Source organism: Nannospalax galili, unplaced genomic scaffold (assembly GCF_000622305.1).
Source record: "Nannospalax galili isolate Female #2095 unplaced genomic scaffold, S.galili_v1.0 scaffold32, whole genome shotgun sequence".
In the NCBI taxonomy this organism is placed as follows: Eukaryota; Metazoa; Chordata; class Mammalia; order Rodentia; family Spalacidae; genus Nannospalax; species Nannospalax galili.
In genome coordinates, this window is record NW_008335297.1 from 4,856,136 (window position 1) to 4,879,561 (window position 23,426).

The following is a 23,426-nucleotide window of genomic DNA, read 5'->3' on the forward strand; positions in this document are numbered from 1 at the left end:
ACAATTTCCTCAAATTTGTCCTTAAATTTATTTCAGGAAATACTTGTTTACTCAGATCTGTAGTCCCAATGTTGTATTAGATATAAAAAAAATGAAGAGGATAAAAGTGTTTAATATTCTCAAAAACCTGTTCATCATCAAAAAATTAGAACACAACTGGTCTTTGCCTAAGATTTATCTACATGACACACAGTAATTAAAAATACCAGACTGGTGGAACTAACTTTCTTGGGTGTTTAACAGACATACTTTGAGGCCTATAATAATTTTGTCAGAGGGACATAAAGGACACTTTTTGCTTCTTGCCCTCCTAGGTCAACTAGTTCCAGGGGACTATGAGCATCTCTCAAAATGCCCTGTAATGGTGGTGGGTCATCTGTCCTCTTGATCAAGGAGGCTGAGGAGACCCCACCAGATGGACTTGAACCAGTGTCCAGTCTACAAAGATGATGATCAATACAGAGGAATCATTTCCTCCATGTTTCCAAGCGAAGCCAACCATGGTCAAGCAGGACCTTTGAGTTATCTTCACATACGTCATCCCAAGCCCATGTGACCCCTGAGGAAAAGATTTTCAAATGACCTTAAGAGTAAAAATAAATTGGTTTATCTGGGCCAACTGTATGGCCTTAAACACCCAAAAGGAAAGTATAGCCAAAGATTAAAGGGGTCAATATAATTTCTTAAGAGTCCATGCGCACAGCTAAAGGCTACATAACAAGCAATGATGCCAGACAGGCGATACCTTCTTTTGAGTTGGCCAGGGTGGCCAAAGGGACTCCCAGATAATAACCCAGCATGGAACTGGGAAAATGAACAGCAGACCCCAATCATATCTAAAGGAATATGACAACTGATTATTGCTAGGTGAGGAACAGCTGACCCTCCTAAAACAAAGACCTCTAGATAGGCTGACTAGATTCACCAGAAGGGCAAGTTGTGGGGAATGGCTGGGGGTGCCGACAACACAGCAGACAGTAGCAGGGATATCAGAGTATAAGGGCTCTAGTGGGGGGAGGGAGGCTATGGGAGGTGCTATCTGGGAAGTGGGTGTATAGTCAAATGAGATGGTTTGGGATGTGATATACACACAGACACACAAAAACAAATTTTAAAAAAATGAGGAAGAAGCTTGGAAATTTACGTCATACTAATTAGTAGAGGTGATAAACAATACCACTGAAATCTGCCTGATGACTTTATAGACATACACAGGCGCCAAGGATCCAAGTGCAACAGATTATGACTAGTAATAATCAGATACATACAGATTAAAGATGCAAGCACCAACATCTCAGTGTTAATAGCAAAAACAATGAATCTTTCTGCAAGGAACAATATATTCTAAAATGAAATAGAGATCTTTTTTTAAAGGTTAAAAAGAAAGCCTGAGTGCATCTGAGCCTCATCTGACTTGGGCCTCTGAGGGAACTCCTGAAGAAAAAGCAATCTGGCCACCCCAATATAAAATCAAAAGAGGGAACCTGAAGTCTAGATCAACCAGCTTTTAATCCCCAATAAGCGAATGGTACTAAGAACATGATTAGGGAATACTTTAAAAACCAAAAAGAAATGGACAGGTACCTAAATGCCTTTAATCCCAGCACTTGGGAGGCAGAGACAGGTGGATCTTTGTGAATTCGAGGCCAGCCTGGTCTACATAGTGAGTTCCAGGACAGCTGGGGCTACAAGGATACCCTGTCTCAAAAAAACCCAAAAGACAAAAAACTAGTTTTTCTGTATGAAACTGTATATTTTAACAATGAAATGGAGATCTTTTAAAAGTTTAAAACCTCATTCAATTTTATGTCTTTTATGTCTTATAGTGAGTACAATATTGTATAACTGTAATAATTCAACTGTAAACCTAAAAATGTACAGCTAATTTTGTAAGAGATGCATCCTAGCTCAGAAAATTGTTATTGAATATGTTAATGCTGATGTAAAGAAATGCTTCTTCTAAGTATGTGATTATTAAATAAATAATTTAAAAAAACAAAAACAAATAAAACAAAACAACCCCAATCCCCAAACCTTGACTTTAAGTTTTCACATTTATATCACATTGTAATTAAGCTAAATAATAATGTAAGGGAGGAAAGGCCAAGATTTTTTATTTTTAAAAAAATGTTTTACATTTATTTATTTATTTATTTGTATGTGTGTGTTCAGGGGTGTGCACATTCATGCTATGGCATAGGTGTCAAGGTTAGAGGACAATTTGTAGGAGTTGGTTCTTTCTTTTCCCCATGTGGGTTCCAGGGATAAACCTGAGTTGTCAGGCTTGTCAGCAAGCACCTTTACTGATGTTAAATCATCTTGCCAGTCCAAGACTTTTCATTCAAAAGATATCTTTTGAAGAGCTCTAAGTCTGGGGCTGGAGAGATGGCTCAGCAGTTAAGAGCACTGACTACTCTTGCAGAGGACCTGAGTTCGATTCCCAGCACCCATATGGTGGCTAACAACCATCTGTAACACTAGATCCAGGGGATTTGACATCCTCTTCTGACCTCCGTTGGCACTGTATAACACGGGTGCACCTACCTATATGCAGACATTCCACTCATACACATAAAATAAAAATAATAAATAAAATTTTTTATCTAAGTCTAAAGAAAACTTAATTATAAGCTCTGTGTTTTGAGAGATATGGAAAGGTAACCTAAAGTACTGATCCTTCACTAAGAAAATAAGAAGTGCTTCTCAGAGAAAAGACTAAAGGACCAGCCAGAGGAATGGGTGGCCACACTTCTCCTCACAGGGAAACCTACCCATGCAATGCTCCAAAAGTTGAGGGGTCTCTAGGATGAGCTACTCGGTTATGCTCCTGTGGCTGACAACAGCCTGCTTGCATCCTACCAGATTCACTGAATCTCCAGCAAGAGACAGTGGCAGGTTTGTAATGAGTCAGCAGAAAGGGCTGCCAGGAGAGGCTGTCCTGTGCTAAAGTTGGTGGCACAGAAGGCCTTGCACTGAGACAGAGAAGGAACCAGACCGAGCTCCGAGCAAACAGAGTCTCTAGAACAAGGCTACAGGATATGAGCAGTGGCCAAGCCATGACTGGATCCAATCAACCTCCCTCCTGTAAGAAGGCCGTAGGCTCAATCTCTTCTCAGGCCAGCAGGAGCCAAAATCACCCCAAACTCCACAAAGCAGGGGATCCAGGTAGGAGAGCCTCTTACCAAAGCAAACCAACTCCAGTGCAATGGCAGACATGGGAACAGAACTCTGGGCAAATGTCTGGCAACTTGACAGCTGGGTGAGGTGGCCTGGAGTCTGGACCGCTAGTAATAAAAATATTTCTAAAGTTATGTAACTGGGTCACCATGGAGTTTTCCCCTTCTTGTAAATATTATATAATTACAAGAAGTAGAGAGGGGAACACAGTTGTTTGAGGAAGAAGGCAGGCAAACTCGCTGGAGACTCAAATCTTGGGGCTGTGGCTGCTTCGAGATCTCTTTCAGAAGGCGATTTGGAACCAGAACCAACATAGGTCTTTTGCAGTCAGCCCAGCACAGGCTGTGTACTAGACCATGGCTGTGAGTATACAGTCATTCAGCAGCTGGGGCTTATCTCTAAATACAGGAACAAAAGCTTGCATTGCCAGGGTATGGAGAACACTAGCCAGTTATTTAGGAAACCTCACGTAGAAATAAAAGGCAGGGGTGCCAGGCATTGCTCACTTTTTTTTTTTTTCTCTTTAAATTTCCAACCTCTACAGTGAGAAGATTCAGCTAACCCTACTCAGTATATGGAAAACAGAATGCCTTCATTTCAAGATAGGCACCTGACAGAGATAGGTAAGCAGCCTGGACATATATCACAGGACCCCAAATGGGCAAAGGACACTGAAAATGGGGCAAACATACCTGAGAGAGAAGATAGAGGGACACTGGCAGGCTGATTTTTGGCCGTTCTCCTCCCTAGAGAAGGACAGAGGAAAAAGAGGGGGTCCAGGTTACAAAAGGCAGTCATAGAAAAAATCCGTAATGCCATGAGCCCTCAACTTGAGCAAGAAGTGCTCTGTCCCCTGTTCCCTGACCCCTCCTGTGCTAGTCAAATGCCTACTCTTTAAAGGACAATCACAGCCTCATCCCACCCAACACAGAGGCTAGCCCCATCCAAAGGAGTCCTGCATCACAGTTCTGGCTTTGCAGATGATCCAAGGGAGGAGTTTCTTCCTAGTTATAGAAATGCTTGTTCTCTAGCTAAGCACTGAAGGCCCCAGAGGACAGGCAAAAGTCTATTTTCAGGAAGAGTCCTTTACAACATAGGGTGGGAGGTTGGAGGAAAGACAGGCTTGGGGCCCTCTGAGCTCAAAAAATGAAAAAATAAAAAAGTTTCTTATTTCTCAGCTTTAAGATGGCCCATGTCACATCAACTCTATGACAGGGTGATCTTTTGCAGGTGAAGGGAGGGTTGGTGCCTGTGTCCCCAAGTCTCCTTGAAGCCTCTTAGAGTTGCTCCAGGGTGAATGAAAGTTGCAACTTCCTTTTACTGTATTCACTTACTGGTGTCAAGAAGGCCCATTTTCCAAAACTGAAACAGCATACCTAAGACATATCTGAGGAGAGGAGTTCCCCAGCAGAATGACAGCTGGCTATCCTGCCTCCTGCTGAGGCCTCTACTGGCAATGTTTGTGAGTCCACTTGCCTTCCCCCAATCTAACCTTAACTCTGCAAGAATGACTGACACCCCCCACCCCCACCCCACCCCCGGCCAAGCAGCTTTTCCCCTGGGGGCATCCCAGAATCAGCCACTCAATGAGTCACCAAGAGACAGGCTAAACCCTCAGATTCCTGTCTGGTCCCATCCAGTCACCAAGAGACAGGCTAAACCCTCAGATTCCTGTCTGGTCCCATCCCAGGCCTACTGAGAGATGGTATCCTAGGATGTTACCATCCCGCATCCCCACAGAGGACTCTGAGGCTGACAACCTGTGGCCAATCACAGTGGGACCTTCCCTGAACACACTCTTGCCCATTCCACAGTCAAATTTTGGTGCTGCCTGGTTCTACTCAGAACTAGCTCTTATAACTACCAGAAAAAGCTGAGGAGGATGGGAACAGGACACACAGGAACCAAGCGGCTGAGTTTCAGGCCCTCCTGCATCCCTGTGCTATCAGAAATCTTACACTTCTCAGTCACTTTCTCAGCAAGAAGGTAAAGCCAATGAATGGGCTTTGAAAGACCATTCCCTAGAATGTGAAGCCTTGGCCCCCTACAAAGGCAGGCCCAGCCATGGCTAGCACTGTCCCCCTGACACCTGCAGGGGTAGTGGGCCAGTTGCAGACCCACCTTGTCCGGGTTCTCAAGTGAGTACACATAGAGTGGCAGGAAGAGCCTGTTGAGCAGGTGGTCTGTGAGCACGTCATTGAGGAACTCGCAGTTGATGATAAGGATGTCATTGAGATAGTGCAGATGGTCCAGGTGCTCAGCCACCAGGTCACTCAGTTTCCCCCGATTCCGGTGCCTGCCAAGAGAAATGATCCTCTCATTCTGCGGGGGCAGGGCTTGGGACCTTGTGCCTTAAGCCATTGGCCTTAAAATCAGTTGGCTGGGGGCTAGAAAGATGGTTCAGTGGTTGAGAGCATGGCTGCTCTTGCAGAGGCCCCAGGTTTGATTCCCAGCACCCACATGGAGGCTAACAATGGTCTGTAACTCCAGTTCCAGGAAATTTGGCACCCTTTTCTGATCTCTGTGGGCTCTGCATGACATGGGTACACTTACATGCAAGCAATACACACATACACATAAAATAAAATAAATAAAATATTTTAAAAAGATCAGATGGCTGGGGACACATTCATTCACACACCCAATAGGTAGGCTAGTCTCATAAGACAGACAAAAGAAAAAATATACAAGTCCATTACAATCCATTTTAGGGGATTCCTGGGGCTCCTTCTCCAATATCCTTGGCACAGGCACCCTACAAGCGCAGCTCTAAACAAGTGGGGTAAGCAAAGAAAAATAACAGCAAAGCCATTGTAGGAGGCCATTGCACAAGAGTAGCCACTAGCCAATGGAGTAGGATACCCCGGTTCCCCAGATAGGCAGCACTAATGGAACCAGGAATTCTACCAAGTCAAATGCTCCAGACCTTACTCAGCAGCTCCGCACACCACATGAATTGGATACACAGCAAGAACACATACCCCACAACCTGTGTCCCTGGCTAGAAGTCTCTGTGTCCTTGCGGCAAGCAACAGTCGTGCTGCCTGTGTTTCCAGAGTGTAGTCAGGACAGGGTCAAAGCAGCCAGGGACACACTTTGCCACCTCATCAGTAGGTATGGCAAAGATCCAAGTTATAGATGGTCATTTCAGAAGACAGAAGAAGGTTTAGAAAGAAGATAAAAGTCAGAGAAGAGATCCTGATGGGGCCACCAGTAACAGACACCCAGTACTGATATTTAGTACTACCCAACAACCTGGTTTACACATTTTTCTCTCTCCCCACAGTCAATCTAAAATTCACTTTTACCAATCTGTTAGTAGTACTTCAAGCTTCGGGTTTGCTTTCAAAACATTTGGGGTATTTCTTTCCTTACTATAAGCTAAAGATCTTTAGTAAATATCGATAGGAAATCCATGCTGCAAAGCCTGAATGTAACAAGACTCTATGAATCCATTTCACCCGAGATCTCTAGAACATTTACACACAATGTTTCATACTTCCCTTCATAAGATACTGTTAAAAATTGTCTTTTGTGGGCTTTTAAATTCATCTCTTTTAAAAAATACTTTCATTTAGAAAAACCTTACTGAGGTATACAAGAGGGATTAAAAGACAAATAGCATCAGTTCCTTGCCCACCCACAATTTTTCTTTTCCTTTCTTTCTTTTTGTGGTACTAGGAACTGAGCCTAAAGCCTAGTGGTAGGCAAGTGTTCTACCACTAAGCTATATCCCTAGCCTTCCTTTTACTTTTACTTTGAGACACGTCTCACTATGTAGCCCAGGCAGGCCTTGAACTTGCAATCTTCCCACTTTAGCCTCCTAAGTGGCCGGGAGAGCAGGCCCACACCAGCAAGTCTTGCTGAGAAAACCTTTAAACCATTGGTTCTTCTTGCATATTGTCCCTCGAAGTCTTCTGTGGAACCCACATTGACTTCTGCTCTGCACTCCAGTCGTTGACACTATCCACTGAGTTCCTCTCACTACAGAACTCCATGTTCCCCCTACCCCTCCCCAACTGTAGTTATATGTAACTGGGGGTGACATGATCATAACTGGTCACTGCAGAGCCAAAGGGATGACTGAGAGTTTGTTTCCTTGTACCACCTCATTCTGAGGAACATGCCTTGATGCCTCACACCCAGGGCTGTGCCCATCCACAAAGGTTCTTCTTTTCCTGAAAGCCCAGTCAGCCCTGCCATCTACCTATCTTTGCTTCTTTCCAATATCTAATCTCATGTTCTGCCTAGCTCCCCTTGTCCACAGATCTTCTTCCTACTTCCTTCCAAGGTCTGGACCCCACCTTCTAAGTGGACCTTTCACAAGGCTGGGAAAAGCTGTCATTTGGGGCAGTGGTTCTCAACTGAGGCCAATTTTCCTTACAGAGGACACGTGGCAATGTCAGGAGACATTTTCGGTTGTCCTTACTGGGAAGAGGTACTAATACCCACCAGTAGATAGAAGAAGGCATGAAGAATGCTAAATGTTCTACAATGCCCAGGATGGAACCCCAACAATGAAGTACCCAGTTCAAAAGATCACTAGAGCCGAGGGAGAGAAAACCCTTCTGTGGAACGTGAAGTCATTGCTTTGAAGACAAAATCACAGTCACTATCTTAAACTATTTTTTAAAGACATATTTTTAAAATATTTTACTATTCTCATTTTATGAGTATGAATGTATTGCCTGCATGTAGGTAGGTGCACCCATGTTGTGCAATGCCCACAGAGATCAGAAGGAGTCAGATCCCCTGGAACTGGAGTTACACATGGTTGTTAGCTGCCATGTGGGTACTGGGAATTGAACCTGGGACCTCTGCAAGAACAGCCAGTGCTCTTTACTGCTGAGCCATCTTTCCAGCCCCTTTAAAAGTATTTTGAAAGATATAATTCACATACTATAATTGTATCCATGTATATAATTTAACGAGGTTTTTAACACTGTTTTTTCTTGGAGAGCTAGGAACTGAACTCAAGGTCTCACCCATGCTGGGCAAGTACTCTATTCCTGAGCAATATCCCCAGGCCCATGTATATGCATTTGTATATTGTATATATGCATGTATATACAATTGATTTGAGAACATTTTCAATCCTGTCTGCCAAAAGCCCTGTGCTCATTAACAGTGGCTTTCTGTTTCCCCCCAGCAACACCCCCTCATTCCACACCCTGGCCCTAGGAAACCACTAATCTGCTCTTTCCTTAGAGTTGCCTATACTGGGCATGTGACATCAGTGAAATCACATGATGAGTGGTGCTGAGCATCACTAATGGTAATGTTTTTGAGGTATATCCATGTCACAGCATGTATCAGCACTTCAGTCTGTGTTTTGCTAATAGTATTCCACCATGTGGACAGACCACATTGACTATTTTGTGTGGAAGGAAGGGGGTGTATGTGTGTGTCTATATGTGGGTACACATGTATATGAAGTGTCTATGTGTGTGTCTGGAGGTCAGAGGACCTCAGGTGTCATTCCTTGGGTGCTGTCCACCTTCTGTTTGAAACAAAGTCTGTTACTGGCCTGGAACATCACCAAATAGGCTAGACTAGCTGGCCAGAGAGCTTCCAGGGATCAGGGATCTGCCTGTCAGAGATCCCTGCACCCACTTTTTTCATGTAGGTTCTAGGGACAGAACTGTCCTTAGACTTGTGAAACAAGTACTTTACAAACTGGACCATTTCCCCACTCCACATTTTGGTGATTCATACATCCTCATCTTTTGACCAGTGGCCCTGCACCCCCAGCTATAGGGGTACTGTCCCCTCTGCCCCTCTGGAGGCATGTGGAAAGTTTCTAACTTCCCACTGTTGTATACAAGTGGGCAGAACTTTCCGAAATCTGAAGTCCCTGCTTGCCCTACACGCAGGTAACTAAGTGCTGCTCTCCTCTTCCTCAGTGGACCCAAATGCTCCCCTTCCCCTCTCCCTTGAGACCTTAGAGGCACCACTTACTCCTCATCAGTCTGCACACAGTTGTCAAGTTCGATCACGTGGCTGCCAATGAACCAGACCAAGTTGGAGAAGTACGGGACAGCAGTCTTATCTCTGATGTAGTGCAGCATGGCCTGGTTATCCACTGAGAAAATTCACAAAAGAAAAGAAAAAAAAAGTCAACTACCAAAAATAACCCAGAGAGTTAAATAAATAAATAAATAAATAAAAGCAAACAAACCAAAAAAACCACAATGAAAAAGCCTTGCTATCATCTGAAATTGTCTGTCTTTCCTGGAAATACTTAAAATGTTTATTTCATTCATAAAACTAGCTCATCAAGGCAGTTCTTATCCTATTCTTACAATTACTACAATAAATTAGTGGGCTGAACACTTTTAGTGCATTGGAGAGGCTACACCTCAGCAGTGGGTTAGCCTGACTACGCTGAGAATGAAGCATTCTCAAGCGAGTCTCTTGTGTCTACACGTAAGGCAAGTTTAGAAAGAGGAAAATCAGAGGTTAATAACTTACATGACACTGGAATAAGGAACAGGAATCGGCATTGGAGGAAAGGCAAAAACAGACAACAGTTAATAGGGTTAGGAACTGGGAAGGTGAGACAGCGGCCCAGAGGACAGAGCTGGGGCAGGAGGCATCTAAACCGAAAGACACAGTTAGAAATGGGCAATAGAAAACAGGAGAGCAGACGCCGTGGAACCAACTATGTGTGACCAGGGTTGCAAACTCAGAAGCCTGACAAGTCAGCATGTGGAACTGGAAGGCTAAAAGTGCAATCTGGGGAGCTGGAGCCCTAACCGCCAAAGGGGCTGCTGCTTCTTAGTGCCACAAACCCTTCCATGCAAGAGTATGGGCTCAGGACAGCCAAATGCAGATCTTCAAATCAGATATGCACATTGCCATGTACAAGCTCCCAATTTTAAAATATGGACAATTGTGTATTTTCTTTTGAAGACTATCTGAGCCAATTAAAACATGTCCAACAGCTGGGTTGGGCTTACAGACTCTCAGTTTGCAACCTCTGGGTAGACCCAATTAGGTTCTGAGAAAGCTCTTAAATCTAAAGTAATCCCAGGGCTGAGAGCCTCCCCAGCCCCCAACTGCGAGTTATCTAAAGTACCACCACCTTGACTCATGGAAATCAAAGCCCTGGAATGTCCAAGAAACAACCCAGCTCCCAGTGGTGATTACAAGGGAATGGGGCAGCGCCTTAGAAGAGCAGTTCCAGCTCCAGAAACTTGCAGGCAGGCAGCCTTTGTGCCAACACAGGCAAGGTGCCTTGGAAAGGCTTTCTCCTGCAGACAGTGTGGAGCATTAATACATCTTAATAGAACAGAGGAAACTGTGTGCAGTGGCCTTGGCTGCTGGCTAGGAATACAATGTTGCCCCCTGCTGCTCATGACGTGAAATGTTTTCTTAAAGATAAAGAACAAATAGCTGCATCACAGTATATTTTGCAAGCCAAAACACAAAATTTTAAATCTAAAATTTCTATTTATTTTTGTATATTTTATGGGTATGATTGCTATACCTGCATGTATGTAAATACACCCATGTCGTGCAATGCCCACAGAGGACAGAAAAGGGCGATGAAGGCCCTGGAACTGGAGTTACAGACAGTTGTTAGCTGCCATGTGGGGGCTGGGATTTGAACCTGGGTCTTCCACAAGAGCAGCCAGTGCTCTTAACTGCTGAGCCAGCTCTCCAGCCCCTAAACTTAAAACTTTAAAGACAGTTTTATCTAATTCTACCATAACCCACTTCTAATCCCACATAGACTTTTCAGCACATCCTACTATGGGAAGCAAGACCAGAACATGTCGAGAGAGGGCAGCAGCACAAAGATTTCCATGAAGGAACTGCTACGTGGTTGTAAGTTCTCTATGAGACAAGTACTCTCCAGTGACTCAGGCACATGGAAGCCAGCCTTTTTGGTCAAGTTAGCCACCAGCCCAGGCCTGAGTGCATGAGGAAACTTACCTTTGTAGACATTCAAGGTGATCGTTCTCACAGCAATTCGAACCATGCTTTCCGGATGATTGAAGAATTTGATGGCTTCTGTGTACAGGGCAAAGTCATTGGTATGCTAAAACAAAAGATGAAGCCAAAAGTTACAAATCCACAGGACAACCTGCTACCAGTTCTGGCTTTCTGAAATCTATCAGAGGCTAGGATTTTTTTAAAAAGGTGTTGCCAGGTGTGATGGCATATGCCTTTAGTTCCAAGCACTTGGGAGGCAGAGGCATGTGGATCTCTGTGAGTTCAAGGCCAGCCTGGTCTACATAGTGAGTTCCAGGCCAACTGGGATACAGAGGGACCACGTGTCAAAAAGACCAAAAAAATTGAAAAAAAAAAAGATGATCCAGTCTCAAATAAAACAAAATAAAAATAAATAAATAAATTTTTAAAAGATGTCACCATGATGGGAGGCAAGGCCATGGGTCCTAACAGTGTCACATGTGGCTTCTTGGCCTGGCTTACCACATTTCAGCTCTGTGAAGTAGATATCTCTAAGTTCATTTCTTTGTCTATAAAATATGGATAATAGCACCTACTTACTGGCTTCTAGACTGAAACAAGGTCATTTCTAGTGCAGTGCTCAGCCCAGCACCTGATACCTGTACTGAACAGCTGTACCTGTGCTAGCTGGTGTTAGACACTGCCTAAGTTCAGCGTCTCTTTTGCCTGCTATACGTGGAAACACTGAGTGTAACATTATTAGGGAAGCAGAGGGTCCCAGGAGTCTACTGTTAAAAGGGGACAATGAAAACAGATCAAATGGCTCAGAGCCAGGATAACCACTGCCTAGCCAGAGAAGGCAGGACAGCTCCTCGGGAGCAGAAGTGGCCTGGGGGCAAGCTTTGCTGCCCTTCTGTGGCTAATGTTTCCAGATGGTTCCTGGATCTAGCTGGGTAGGATCCAGCTCAAATGACAGCTCTCTAATAAGGACAATGCCATTTCCAGGACTAGATGTCAAGTATGCACCTAACAAGTGGCAACTACTACCTGAGCTTACACTGAAGAAGATACCAAGCTCACCTAGAAAAACAAAGCTGTTCCAGAGGCATGGCCCAGCCCTCCCTGCCAGGGTTCTGAGGTCTGGCTGACCTGCGCAGAGGATCTGGCCCTTGCTCCCATTTGGGTTTTTTAACACCTGGGAGAGCTTTTAGGGGAATGCTGTTCCCGGGATAGGTTTGCTGAGCACCTACTATGCACCAGGGACAGAGCCCCAAGGTGTCAAGTTTCTAAGGCCTCACACATTTCATGGTTCTTGGCTAGCATTTCCTTCTTGAACAACAACAACAAAAAAAATCAAGGTTCAGACTTCTGTTGCCACAGCATATGGGAGTCACTGGATGGATTTTGCCAAATTCAGAAAACAACTTGGAACTGTGGTCTGAATTCAAATACAGGATGTGAGCATGTGTGACCACGACTCAGAAGACACCTGCCACTCAAATATCATGTGACCATGTCATATAGCCAGGCTTCTACACCACACACTTATGCTGCCCCTACCCACACATAGGCAGAGCAGGCCTGTGTGGCCTGAGTATGATAGAAGTGATTGTATGATTTCTGAGTCTGGCCACAAAAAGTAGTAGTTTTCTGTGCTCTGCTGGATCACTTACTCTGGGGAAGGTGGCTGTGGACATTTAGGGGCCCTGGAAAGAAGCTCCTAAAAGGGAGCTACAACCTCCTACCCACAGCCAGCATCAGCTAGTCACCTGTAACAGCAAAGACCCTTCAACCCCATTCCAACTTCCAGAGGATGTTAGCTTCCTGAGAGATTGCACAGAACAGTCCTACTAAGCCAATCCTAATGTCCAGATACACTGAAAGGAATGTGATGCAATTCTGGCCAGTGAGACATGAGGGAAAGTCTTGGGGGAGATTTCTGAGAAAGTTTTCTGGAAGTATTTAAGGGATACAAGAAGGGAAGTGATCTCATCAAAAACTCTAGCAGTAGCATGGGAGTATGTGATATCTGGAGCTGCTGCAGCCACCCTGTGACCAAATGGGACTGACCTCATGGACAAATGCCAGTTGTAGTCACAGGGCAGGAAGGTAGAAAAGCCTGGGTCCTTGATGACATGAGTGAGTCAGCAGATGAACTAGTCCCACCATAGCTGGCATTTCTACTTTTAAGTATATGATCTAAATTGACCATACTGGTCAAGCTCCTTTTAACTGAGAGAGCAGCAACAACTTATTTAAATTGTTATCAATTCTCCCAAGAAATACTAAGGACATTAGCTTGCAAGAGTAGCAAGTCTATTATTTCAGGGAGCCAGGAACATATTAAATACTTTGAAGACATCATATCATTTAATTAAATCTCTAAAACCCCACAGGTGCTGACTTGACTCCATTTCTCAAAGGAGGAAAATGGAGGCTCAGAGAGGTCTGGAAGTTCCCTCATGTTACAGAGCAAGAAGTAGCTAGGCTAAGCCTGAATGGACTTCCTGTTTGCCTAAGGAAACTTCTAGGCACTTTTCCTGCCTGCGACGTAAAAACTGCTTTCAGCACAAAGTGATTTTATGTTTGAAATGGAAAGGTAATTTGTTGAATTAAAAATATATTCCTAGGGCTATAGAGTTAGGCCAGCAGTTAAGAAACACTGCTGCATAATCATGAGGACCAGAGTTCAGATCCCAGCATCCATGTCACAAGCCAGGCATGTGCCTGTCACTCTACCACTGAAGAGGGTAGAGATAGGAGGATTGCTGGGGCTTGGTGACTGCCAGCCAAGCCGAAAAAACATGACTCCAGGTTCTGGGAGAGACCCTGCCTCAAAGAAACAAGGTGGAGAATGACTCTGACTCATACCTGCACACACATGTGCATAACACACACACACACACACACACAAAACTTTAAAACAAAATATTAAGTACACCAAAGCTTGTGTTTCCGAGGAAATCCTGGCAGCAAGCACCCAAGCACTTTGTAGACAAACTCCTGACTAGGCAGAGCAAAGGTGCTGCCATGCTGGGTTTAGCTCCATACCCACATATGCTCACTGGCCATCACTCACCTCATTGTAAAAGAAATGGACGGTGTGGTTGTTGAGCTTTAACGAAAGCGTTTTCAGGAACGATATGTAATATGCCATGATCTCCTCATCGGAAAAGTCAAATTTATGGACAATGATCGAATTTACATAGTTATTAGACAGCAAATAATCTAAAGGAAAGAAAACAAAGCAAAACAGACAACTGAGCTCTGACGGAGGAAAGACAAACACAGGATGCTAAGTAACCAGCAGAAGAGCACTAATGTGTTCAATGTGTTCAACTAGCCAAGCTTCTGGGTAGTTAGGACTCAAGTAACAGGGGCAGCTGAAGCTTTAACTAGCAAGGAAAGCACCCACTAGGCAGGGACACCAGACAGTGTGCATACCAGGGGAGAGCCTGTGTCCTCCCTTGCCCACTGCAAAGGACAAGCCCCAGGCATGGCTTTCTGTTCACTGCCAGCAAAGTTCAGCACAGAGCCCCAATGGGCAGATCAGGCACAGAACACTGTCACAAAGCACCTACTAATGAGGGTAAAAGGTACTTCATTCTATACAGAGCTGCCCCATGTGGCCATCAAAAGTCACACTGTCTTGCCTCAATGCCAGGCAGGACTACATGTATTTTCAGTCTTATCTAGTGACCATTTCATAAGGTCACTGTACCCATGTCATGTGCCCAGCACCAGGCTGAATGTCTCATATCCTAATTCCCTGCCAGTCTAGTGGGGGAGCATAGCTACTCATATCCTTCCCTGAAAAATGGCCCACCTTTGTATGGGAAGGTTGGCTTCTTCACTGAGCACACAGCTTTGGGAGGGATGCACATGGGCTGAAGAGGAAGTCAATGCCATGACCACCCACCTAGCCAGCCAGATCTGCCACATTGACCCTAGTGAGCAATGAGAAACACGTTGCAGCCAGATCACCTTCATACCCCTGATGGTGACAATTATGAGCCAACTCTCAGGGCCAGCTCCAAGAGAAGTCAGGAAGGTGGGGTCCTAGGAATCATAACACTTTGTAAAATAAGGTCACATGGTCATAAATCCTAAGGGTACAACTTGCTGTATGTGGAAATAGAACTGTATGTACAAGTTCGTAGACTCATGTATTTAACATATATGTATGTAGGCCTTACAAAACTCCAGTGTCCAGTTTGATGGGTCTCACACAGATGTGCACTGTGTGGGCCCCATTCAGGTCAGACCTGGTACATTTGTGCTTGTTTGTGAGCCTCACATAGAGGAATCAGACAGGGTGAGTGTTGCTTATGTCCTCTCCATGACACTGAGAGCTGCTGGGTGTGGTGGCAGCAGTTCAAACTCTACCCCACCCCTTTTTTCTTTGCTATCTAGTATTCCATTCTTAAAATAGTCCACAATTATCTACCTACCTACATCTACCATGTGACATGCAACTCAGGTGCTCCTGACAACTGGGGCATTTCTTGTCATTCTGTGTCATTCTGGCTATGGCTGGGGGCAACTGGGGAAGGACAATGGGCTGACAGGAGAAGGCAGTGTAGGACACCTTACTGAGCCCTGAAGTGATGGCTGGCCAGTGGCTCCTGGACCACCAGTGGTGTAGAGATGCTATGATGGTAGCTTCTGGTATATGACAAGAGTCTCTGGCTACACTCTGGACCTTGGACAGTCACAGGTTTCATTCACTCTCACAGGGACTTTTCCAAGGCCTCCAAGAGATGGCTCTGTGGGGATCAGGGGACCACCAGAGGCTAGTGGAAGGACCTATTGTATGGCTGGGATTTTTCTACTTCCCCCTCACCCATGTGGCTGACTTCCTGTGGTATCCTGTTCTAATAAACCTGGGAGTTGATAAGTAATCTCAGTCTCTCAGGCCTCTGTCACTTAGGTCACCAAACCAACAGGCAGCAGAGGCCACTGTACAATGACTGCCTGTAATAGTGAAAACCTGGAAAGCACCTAGATGCCCACGGTCAGGTTCAATGGGTCATAGTGCAGCTATAAGCCAGACCAGGGAGGGTCACATGCATGAACAAGGGAATGCTAGGGATAGGGGAGGGAGCTGCATACCAAGCTGTCAGGGTGGAGAGCTACAGACACCTGACTGTACTACTGTAATGAGGTTTTGTTGTTTTACAATGAAGATATTTTAGGACTAGGAAATAAAAATAAAAACAGGCTGGAGAGATGATTCAGTGGTTAAGAGTATTGGCTGCTCTAGCAGAGGACCCAGGTTCAAATCCTAGCACTCACATAGCCGCTAACAACTGTTCTTAACTCCAGTTTCAGGGATCCAACGCCCTCTTCTGACCTCTGCAGTCCCCACTGCACAACACAAGTACACATATATATGCAGATAGTACACTCATACATATAAAATAAAAATAAATAAAAATAAAAACAGATGGGCATGGTGACACATGTTTGTAATCCCAATACTAAGGAGGCTGAGGCAGGAGGATCAAGGGTTCAAGGTTAGCCTGTGCTACACAGAAATCCTGTCCCCCAGAAAAATTTTAAAATACTTTATTATTTTTATTTTATGTATATGAGTATTTTGCCTGCATGTATGTAAGTGCACCCATGCATGCAACGCCCACAGAGGCCAGAAGAAGTGTCAGATTCCCCGGAACTGGAGTGAAGGATGGTTGTTAGCCACCATATGGGTGCTAGGGACCAAATCCAGGTCTTTTTGAAGAGTAGTCAGTGTTCTTAACTACTAAGCCATCACTCCAGCACCTCACCCCCCAAAATTTTAAATGATTTTTCAAACATTAAATACATAGGTTACTTCTCTTTTTCGTACTTACAAACTGCAAGTGTGGAAACAGGCAGTGACTTCTGTTGGTTTCACCGGGCTCATAAGAGTACAGTGGTGATCTTTCTGGAAGCATTTGCCCAGGCTTCTCAGAACAGGGCACCCTGGCTGGTCCCAGTACAGGCAAAGCCATGCATACTACGTAACACCTGTGTGTAGAATCTAAAATAGTCAACACAGGTGGAGAACAGAAAAAGGTTCCAGGGGCTGTAGGCAGGGAAAGTGGGAGATGCTGGCCAAGATTACAAAGCCTCATCTTCACAAGACTACTAAATTCTGGAGCTCTAACATATGGCATGGTGACTGGTGTTGACAGCTAATGACACTGTACTAGATGGATGAAATTTACTAAGAGAGTAGGTCCTAGGTGCTCTGGTCCCACACAAAATAGAGGCCTATAGGAGGTGATGAATACGTCAGCTTGATTGCGGAGGTCACTTTGGTATACATGTGTCAGATCTTCAACTGTACAGCTTAAAATATATAGCAAGAAACCAGAACTTTTAAAGCACCCATTTTTAATCCTATGGCCCAGTACATATTTGGGTTTTGAAAGTGTCATTAGAGTTAAGACTCAAGGGCACACCACATAAACGCTAAAGCCCAAGGCTCTGGAAATGTCCCAGTGGCCAGTCTAAGCTTTGCCTCAGCAGTACCCCAGGGTGCGTGGCTGAATCAGCTGCCCAGTTCTGGCTGAGCCCTGGGCCTGTGCTCAGAGTTGGATCTTCCCCTCAGAGCTCAGAAACCACACTTGTTTCACATCCAGTGAAACAGAAGCTGATAACAAGGGAAACCACACAGGGAAACATGAATCAGCTGCATCTGTCAGTCTGTGGTCATGGGAATGGGGAAGGAGGTGTAATGGGGCAGCAGCACCACCTAGCTGCCACTGCTGCAGTCACTACACAGCAGCGCTCAGACCCCACAGAACAGCCAGCATGCTTACCTCCTTCCCCCAACTAGACCCTTTTCCAGACTTGTCCCAGGAACTCAGCACCTGCCTTTGCTCAGGGCACTCAACCAATTCTCCTGTACTCTTTGAGGGCAGGGCCTGGGCTCCATGTTGTCATCTTGGAATAACAAAGCTGGCAACCACAGGGAGGAGGGGAACCTACTAGACCGCAGGGAGGATTAGGAACCATGACAGGTTTGCTCAATCCCAACACTGATGGTGGTTTGGGCTAGGCTCTGCTAAGGGTCTGTCCTGGCAGGATGTTCAACAGCCCCTCTCCACCTGGACTATGACAATCAGGACTAGCTTTAGACGCCAACAGTGTCCACAGACAATATCAGCATCTCAACTAAGCTCATTCTTCTGGGCCAAAATCTCTCCTCTAGTCTGACCTCACCAAACTGTTACTTTGGAACCATGACTCAAATTTTTCTTGGAGTTAAAATGAGAGACCTAATAGTCCCTCCTTCCCAGGAATGACTGTTATAAGTGAATAAACTGAGCTTAGCAAGGGCGGGTGAGGGGCAGCAAAGTTGAAGCTGAAGTTGGCGCCAAAGCCTATACCCTCAGGCCCTGAGGTAGAGCTTCCCCTCCTCCCCCTCCTCCTTCACTATTATGCCATGGGCTGACTATTCACCATACAGAAGGAATGCACACACATCCCAGTCACTGAGAAGAGGGGAATGTTTTTTTTAGTCCTTTAGAGTACCCCACCACACTAAAATGAATTGTGCCCCAACAAATTCATAGGCTGCAGTCCTCTGGCCCCAGGTGACTGCATATGGAGAGAGAACTTTCAAGAGTAATTAAGGTCAAATGAGGTCACAAAGGTGGAGGTCCAACTCTGAGGGAACTGGTGATTCTATAAGAGTAGAGAGACCACAAAGTGTTCTCTCCCTCCCTTTCTCTTTCCTCTCTCTGGATCTCAGTCTCACACACAGGAAGGCAGGGCCATGCACAGTGAGAAGATGGCTAAGGTCTAAGTGTGTCCCCTAAAGTTTCATGTGTCATAATCTTAGTTTCTGGATGTGGCTGTGTTAGAGGTGAGACCTAGTAGGAGGTGTTTAGGTAATGGAGGGGGAGTCATCATGATGCAATAATGTCTTTTTCACATGAGTTTTACTCTCTTACCTCAAGAGCAGGTTACTGTAAGTTGGAGAGATGGCTTAGCAGGTTAAAGGCACTTGCCTCCAAGCCTGACTACCTGAGTTTCAACCCCAGGACCCACATGGTGGAAAGAGAGAACCAACTCTCCCGCAAGCTGTCTTTTAATCTCCATGTGTGTGCATGCACATGCACACACACACACAAAATGCAATTTAAAGAAACTCAGAAGCTTAAAAAAAAAAAGACAGTTACTGTGTGCTATAAGCAAGTGTTCTATGTCTTTTGCACAGGCCTTTTCTGCCATGAGTTGAAGTAGCAGAAGGCCCTCACAAGACTTGGACCTCTAGGCCTTCAAAATCTTAAGCCAAAATAAACCTCATACTTGTAAATTACCTAGTCTCAAGGAGTTTGTTATAGTGAACAGAAAGCAGATTGAGACTGGCTATCTATGAAGACAGCCTTCACCAGAAACCAGGCCTGATGTCAGCTTCAACTTGGGCCTCCAGCCTCCAGAACAGCCAGGAAAACAAACCTCTACCATCTAAGCTACTCAGCCTGTGGGCTTTGTGAGGTCAGCCTGGGGAGACTGCATACATGCAAAGCACAAATGTGCAAAACCACGCCAAGCTACTACCCCACTGAGCTGGCACCAGGCAGTACACAGGCAAATGGTAAGCAGTATCCTTACAGAGTGATGTCTCATGGCTGATGTTCTCAAAGAGGATGTTCAAGGTCTGCAGCAGCTGCACACACACATAACGGCCAGATTTCTGCCGCAGAATGTTCAAGAAGAAAACAAACATGTTCTTCTCCAGGAAGAAGCTGGGGAGAAAATGAGAAAGGGTCAGGGGGTAGAGTACATTCACAGCTTGCATATACAGAGTCACCCTGAAAGCAGTGGAGAGGTTAGACTGTGATTCCTGTACAGCCTCTGTGTCCCATGATGCCATCTGCCAATGAGCAGCCTTCCAATTCCCTCTCTTCCTTTCTCAGAATGTGAGGCTGATGCTGGTTCCAAGAAGTGGTGAACTAGATTCTGACAGAACAGGAGCTCTTTACCTACTGATTAATCACACAGCAGCATGTGCCAGTACACCAGGTAAGGAGTGCTTTCTAGCACATAAACAGTCTGTTCCTTAGCACCCCTTACTGTGCCTCTTTCCTTTGCACTCCATAGTTTGAAGTGTAGAAAAAAAAAACAGAACTCGAATTCCCTGCAGGGGCAAGATAACGCTGAGTGATAGCATAGATTTTTACTTCTTCTTGATCACTTTGTAGCTTCCCTATCTCAGGTAAAAGAACTAGAGGGTAAGACGAAGGCACTGGTGTGGTAGAGGGACCCTAGCCAGCACCCAGGTCGGCTTCTGCTTTTCTTTAACTGGAAAGGACACTTGTCTACACACAGCCAGGAGGCACTGGCTTTGAGGATACATGTTAGAAACAGAACCTTCAATGCCATTCCTTTAAGAAAGAAGATGTTATTTCTAGTGATTTACTCAGTGTATTTGAGCTAAGATCAGGTATACTCTCATTTGGAATAGTCAGAAGAAATCTCTGCAGTCAAGGGCTAAGGATGTGGCTCAGTTGGTAAGAGTGCTTGCCTAGCATGGGTTCTATCCCCAGCACTACATAAACCAGGCATGGAAGTGTACTCTGTAATCCCAGTACTTGGGAGGTGTAGGCGGGAGAATCACAAGTTCAGAATCATCCTCTTGGCTCTATAGTGAGTTTAAAACTAGCCTGGGATACATGAGGCCCTGTCTCAGAAAAAGGAAAACACGAGTCTGCTGTTTGACTTAGTTTGGGGGTGTCTCTCTCCCCTCAACTGTCAGCTCTACAGGGGCAGGACCAGGGGCCTGACACTCACTGCCACATAATTTCTGTTTGAATCCCTGAAAAATGAATGATTAAATGTGACCTTAAAACCAAAACTCAAAACTAAAACTAAATGAAAACAAAAACCTAAGATTTCCTACCACTCTGACTCAGGGAACGCATGTGCCTATAAATGCTGTTCCCATTGACCTCCAGAGTATTTCTGGCATCTGACCTATTTTCCCTGCTTCGGCTTCAAGTTATACAAGCCAGTGACTCTCCAGACTCACCAAAGCACACACTGGCATACAATGCCATGGAGGAACTTGTCAATGTCTGCACCTAGATTTTGTTTCAGGAGTAACTTAGGAGATTCAGTGTGAAATGCCCAAACTGGAATTTTTTTATCTTTGTCTGCATGATGTGTGTGTGCGAGTGCGTTCATGTGCATAGGCATGCACATGCCAAGGTACATGTGTGTAGGTCACAGGACAACCTTGGGTGTTGGTCCTCGCTTTCCACCTTGTTTGAGATAGGGTGTCATCGCTCTGCACATGCTAGGCTTGCTGGCCTTCCCGATTTCCCCAGGATCCTCCTGTCTCTGCCTCCCACCTTGCCACAGAAGCACTGGGATTATGGACTACCAAGGTGGCTTTTACATGTAGTAATATCTGAACTCAGGTCCTCATGCTTGTGCTGCAAGCATTGAGCTAGCCCTAAGACTGGATTTTTGAAAACTTCTTAGGAAAATGGGGACTCCTTAGAAAAATGGTTGATTCTGGTTCATCAAAAATATAAAATAAGTCTGGAGTATCTTATAGTGCCAACAAGTAAAGAAATGCTCAGAAAGCAAGGGACACGGGAGCCAATTGGACAGAGGCCCCAATGCCGAATGCTGGAGCAATCTGAACGATAGCAGAGTACTCAATCACAACCTAATTAATGTATAAACTAAATAGCCACAAAGTTTATACTGATATAAGAAAATGATTAAATAAATGAACAAATGGGGAAGAAGAGACAAATTTCCCAAACAGAAGAATTTTAAACAATATCTGCAGATACTCTGCCGTTCTAGAAAGTGGAGCCTAATCCTCACTCCTTAAGTCTTAAGGTAGCCAAGACTAAGTGATGCTTTTCTGAAAAACAGTCTAAGTGTGCCCTATGTGGTGGTGCACACCTTTAATCCCAGCAGTCGGGAGGCAGAAACAGACAGATCTCTATAAGATCGAGGCCAGCCTGGTCTACATAGTAAGTTCCAGGTTCTAGGCCAGCTGGGGCTACATAGTGAGACCCTGCCTCTGAAAAAAAGAAAGAAAATCACAGTGGATGGTGGCACATGCCTATAATCCCCCATAACTTAAGAGATAGAGGGAGGAGGTTCAGAAGTTCAAGATCAGCAACAGCTACAAAGCAAGTTCAAGGCCAGCCTAGGCTTAATGTGACCCTGTCTCACAAAACAAAAATCACAAAATGGGAGGAAGGGAGGGAGGGAAAGAGGGAGGGAGGGCCGGCCTAGGAATGGGAGGAAGAATAACTTTAGAGACACACAGCAGGAGCCCCTTAGCCAGGTGACTATGGTATCCTGCAGCCATCCTGAGTGCCCTGCTATGACGGATGAGAAGGGCACTACACCTCCACAGCACTTTCTCTAGTATAATCATGAGGAAAATATACTAAATGTACAAATATAACAAAAATATACTTAAAAATTTTTTTTCTTAAGGACTGCAGCTATTTCAGGACTGCTGTGACTCTTAAGAGTTCAGTTCACCCTCCCTCCCTCCCTCTCTCCCTTCTCCTTTTTGGACAAGGGTTTTTAGTCTAGCTGGCCTTGACCTTATGATCCTTTTATCTCAGCTTCCAGAGTGCTAGGATTACAGGTGTGCTTGGCCACACTTGGTGCTCAGCAATTTTTCAAGCTGACAAATAGGCTCTGCGAAAGAAAGAAAGAAAGAAAGAAAGAAAGAAAGAAAGAAAGAAAGAGAGAGAGAGAGAGAGAAAGAAAGAAAGAGAGAGAGAAAGAGAGGGGGGGAGGGAGGGAGGGAAAAGAAGGAGGAGGCAGAAGAAAGAAAGGAAGGAAAGAAAAAGAGAGAAAGAAAGAAGAAAGAGGGTGCAGGGTTACCATCTCTAATCTTTAACCCAAGGTTTTTTCTTGTTTTCAACAATAAACAAATAAATTCCCTGTGGACCCATAAAAGGAACAGTCCCATTTCTAAGCTACACACTACTCTACCGTGCCCGTGTTTTCCTCTGGGGATCATGGCTTGTGTCTCATGTTTACATTTAAGCAGTTTGCATTTTCTGCAGAGAGCTCTGTTAGGTAACTTTACTGATGAAAAGGCACTGTCCTGCAAACCAAATGAGGCTAACTTTTAAGAAGCCTGGACTGAGAAGATGACTCAGTGGGTAAAGTACTTGTACACATAAGTGTGAGTGTCTGAGTTCAAATCCCCAGAAGCCAGACTGGGTAGTGTATATCTATAACCCCAGTGCTGGAAGGCAGATAGGCGAATCCCAGGAAACTCAAGGGTCAGCTAGCCTGGCATACACAGCAGTGAACAAGAAACACTGCCTCAAACAAGATGAAAGGTGAGG

General features: G+C 45.0%; 1 protein-coding gene across 3 annotated transcripts in view; it reads right to left on the minus strand.

The window, feature by feature from the left end:
• Nucleotides 1–23,426, minus strand: part of Clec16a (C-type lectin domain containing 16A) — a gene marked incomplete in the record, with an annotated part of 241,639 nt that overhangs the window by 202,162 nt on the left and 16,051 nt on the right. For 2 of the 3 annotated variants that reach the window (XM_017797361.2, XM_008829928.3), the window contains 7 exon segments: nucleotides 3,870–3,923; nucleotides 5,299–5,473; nucleotides 9,136–9,259; nucleotides 9,649–9,654; nucleotides 11,116–11,221; nucleotides 14,174–14,322; nucleotides 19,702–19,835. In XM_017797361.2, the coding sequence (XP_017652850.1) occupies nucleotides 3,870–3,923; nucleotides 5,299–5,473; nucleotides 9,136–9,259; nucleotides 9,649–9,654; nucleotides 11,116–11,221; nucleotides 14,174–14,322; nucleotides 19,702–19,835 (748 nt within the window). 3 annotated transcript variants of the gene reach the window in all.